Genomic DNA, 1,093 nt, shown 5'->3' with positions numbered 1-1,093 from the left:
TTGCGGCCGTGTACCGCGAGCCCCTCCTTGCATTCATGCAGCGCAAGCGGCGGCAGCAGCAGCAGCAGCAGCAGCAGCAGCAGCAGCAGCAGCAGCAGCAGCAGCAGCAGCAGCAGCAACAGGACGGGGACCAGCCGCCGCCCGGCCTTGCAGCGGCCCTGCGGCTCCATGCCCTGCCGGTGCTGCTGCTGTGCCTTGAGGCGACCGCACCGCCCACCGACGCAAACGGCGTCAGCGGCGGCGGCGCCGCCAGCGAGCAGGAGCAGGAGCAGGAGCAGGAGCAGGAGCAGGAGCAGGAGGAGCAGGTGGCCGCGCTGTTGCCGAAGCTGCTGCCCGCGTCCGGATGGGACCCGGGGGCCGAGGCGCAGGGCCAGGCGGGCGACCCGACGGTGACTGCGCAGCAGCAGGCAGACCTTGCAGCCTGGATCGTGCGGCGCCAACTGGCGCGGCTGGCGCGGGGTGCCGAGCCTGCCGGTGAATTGGGTGGCAGTTTGGAGGCGGTGGCGTCGGAGCAGCGGCTGGAGCTGCTGGGAAGCTTCCTGTCGGCCGCGTGCGCCACGCTGGCCGCGTGCTACCGCGCGCGCAGCCACCACTACCGTGGCAGCGACGAGGGAGGCGGCGACGAGGGGCTCGAAAGCTGCGTGTCGCGGCACGTGGATGGGTGGTTGGGCGATGCCCTTGCCGACTTGCCCGATGAGGCCCGGGCCGGCCCCGGCTTCGCCCGCGTGCTGTCGGCTGCGCACCAGCTGGCGGTCGCGGCGCTGAAGCACCGCGCGCGCGCGGCGGCGGCGCTGCGGTCGCTGCGGCGGCTGCTCGCCGCGCTGCTGCCGTCGGGCGTGGGGGCCGAGGAGAATGCGATGGAGGCGGAGGGGGACGAGGGGGAGGAGAAGCAGGGAGAGCAGGGCGACGGGCATGATGGGATGATGGACGTCGATGCGAGCCGCAGCGGCGGGGAGAGCGATGCGGAAGCAGAGGAGGCGGGGATCGGCGGCAGCCCTGAAGGCAGCAACGGGAGCAGCAGCAGCAGCGACAGCGGAAGCAGCGGGAGCAGCGGCAGCGAGGGGGGCGGCGGCAGCGGCGGCGGCGGCGAGGG

The 1,093-nt window shown here is 74.0% G+C and overlaps 1 protein-coding gene across 1 annotated transcript in view; it reads left to right on the top strand.

The window, feature by feature from the left end:
* Window positions 1–35: 35 nt before the first annotated feature.
* MNEG_9107 (hypothetical protein) overlaps window positions 36–1,093 on the top strand; it is a gene marked incomplete at both ends in the record, with an annotated part of 4,995 nt that continues 3,937 nt past the window's right edge. The window contains one exon of the mRNA XM_014042422.1: window positions 36–836. Within this exon, the coding sequence (XP_013897876.1) occupies window positions 36–836 (801 nt within the window). The remainder of the gene's footprint in view (window positions 837–1,093) is intronic.

Source organism: Monoraphidium neglectum (genome assembly GCF_000611645.1).
Source record: "Monoraphidium neglectum strain SAG 48.87 unplaced genomic scaffold scaffold01821, whole genome shotgun sequence".
Taxonomy (NCBI): domain Eukaryota; kingdom Viridiplantae; phylum Chlorophyta; class Chlorophyceae; order Sphaeropleales; family Selenastraceae; genus Monoraphidium; species Monoraphidium neglectum.
The sequence above is the reverse complement of the archived record's forward strand: the minus strand, read 5'-3'. Positions and strand labels throughout refer to the sequence as shown.